Here is a 2,028-nt window from a genome sequence, read left to right as displayed (position 1 = left end):
TCATACCACATACGTATGCATTCGTTACAATTTTACACGGACATTGATAATAATGAACAAAAGCACTTCCTACTCACTTGACAATTCATTTTCATATTCATAAGTTGTCATATACACATATATACACAAACAAATTAATGTTAGGTGATATGTCGAATATATGTCTTGGATACGTTATTATCGTATATTTGCGAACCCGACCCGTGGCCAGGTCTATGGATACGACACCTCATGATCACAACTCACAAATTAACAATTTCATGTGTAATAGCTAGCTAGTACGAAAGTAATAACACACAGATAGGTGTGTGAATATATTCAAAACGAGTCTGTCGCCACAATTTCTACTTAATGACAATCATTCACATCCTATCAGTATCTTAAGTTTAGGGACACTGATTCACGAGATCTAGATCATTTGAATATTGACATCATAGTTGAGGAAATAATGGGACATTTCAAACACACACACACACACACACATGTCATACGTTAGTTCAACCTTCCATGGGATCAAAATCAGTAAACCTGAAGGCTCTTGAGGGGCATCCGAGTTAGTGGAGTAGGTGAACGTTTAACTAATGGTCAACAGTACGATTCATTCTATCAATATTTTCTCGGTCGAACTTATGGCACAAAGTTCGTATGCAGGTAATTTTGCTAACATTGATTTATATGCTATTGCGTTAAGTTACGATTTATCTGATACACAAAAAAAATAGCAATTATAAGTTTAATCGTCATAAAAAAAATTCGTAAACTTGATATGAAAAAAAAGTAAAATAATAAGCAATATAATATTTCTTGTGGAGAGGATTAAAACCAAAACGAGGGGCCCTAATGCCCTGATCAAAAGGTACAGAGGTTATTAAACCCGATGACATCGGCTCCCCAAAAAAATGTAACTAAGCCTAAATACACAATGCCCAAAAACACCTGTGCCTTCTTCTTTGCCCCCACAACACCACATGCCCTTTTACTTATAAATAAATTATAAATAATTATATTAAAATATTTCCCCATTATATATGTAGCATAATCACTCTCATTCTTCCCCAAAAACCCAGTACTCCATAGAATTAAAATCCACAATTCCTTTGAGATTCACACATATTATATGTTCTTAGATCGATTTTTCACCAGCAATGGCCAACAGGAATTCAAGCAAACTCTCACAAAAAGCAGTGATCAAACAGATAGTGAAGCGATGCTCCCACTTAACGAAGAAACATGGGTACGAAAACGAAGAAGGGCTACCATTGGATGTGCCAAAAGGGCATTTTGTGGTGTATGTAGGGGATAACAGAAGCAGATATATTGTCCCAATTTCCTTCTTGAACAGACCCGAGTTCCAAAGTCTGCTGCAGCTTGCGGAGGAAGAGTTTGGATTTGAGCAGAACATGGGGCTCACTCTTCCCTGTCAAGAAGAGTTTTTTGAGTCTTTGATCTCATCGTTTAGGTAGAATGATCTTTAAAAGGAAAAATATCTTAGACTGGGGGAATATAATGTTCGAATCTCAAAATCAGTTAAGTACTGATCGATCCATTGGCCTGGATGAATAGTAACTTGTAATTTTTTCATGTTATTTGATATATATATATATATATATATATATATATATATAGGAATGCATGAATGACGATAGACGAAATCTATGAGAATTTCATGGATTACATCATGTGGAGTTGGATTTTTAAAGAAAATGTGTATATATAATAAATCTATCGAAATACATCACTTTTATCCTTTTTCCTCCCTTCAAAATACATATAAATCCTTTTTTTAAATACATATAAGTTTTCACAAAACAAGATTAATTTAATAGGAAAAAAATTATTTCAATATATGTTGACTGATATATATTTCTTAAATTATCCCTTCAAATCTTTTTCTTAAATTAATGATAATGATTTGACCATAGTTTTGACTACAATTGTTGTACTTTCCGAATTCTGACATTGAACAGAAGTTTCCTTTTGAGCATGTTGAGCTTTCCGTACCAACACATTTTTACACTGAAAGTGCTA

The 2,028-nt window shown here is 33.6% G+C and overlaps 1 protein-coding gene across 1 annotated transcript; it reads left to right on the top strand.

Moving 5' to 3' along the window:
• Positions 1-1,060: 1,060 nt before the first annotated feature.
• Positions 1,061-1,669, top strand: LOC140817043 (protein SMALL AUXIN UP-REGULATED RNA 51-like). Its single transcript, XM_073176605.1, has one exon. The coding sequence runs from the start codon at positions 1,146-1,148 to the stop codon at positions 1,461-1,463; it is 318 nt and encodes a 105-aa protein (XP_073032706.1). The 5' UTR covers positions 1,061-1,145; the 3' UTR covers positions 1,464-1,669.
• Positions 1,670-2,028: the final 359 nt, after the last annotated feature.

This window comes from Primulina eburnea, chromosome 16, assembly GCF_022965805.1.
Source record: "Primulina eburnea isolate SZY01 chromosome 16, ASM2296580v1, whole genome shotgun sequence".
NCBI lineage: Eukaryota > Viridiplantae > Streptophyta > Magnoliopsida > Lamiales > Gesneriaceae > Primulina > Primulina eburnea.
Note: the sequence above shows the minus strand (reverse complement) of the source record. Positions and strands in the feature narration are given on the sequence as shown.

What these genes read in the sequence shown, in the direction of transcription:
- LOC140817043 (XM_073176605.1), top strand. Translation starts at nt 1,146, where the DNA reads ATGGCCAACAGGAATTCAAGCAAACTCTCACAAAAAGCAGTGATCAAA.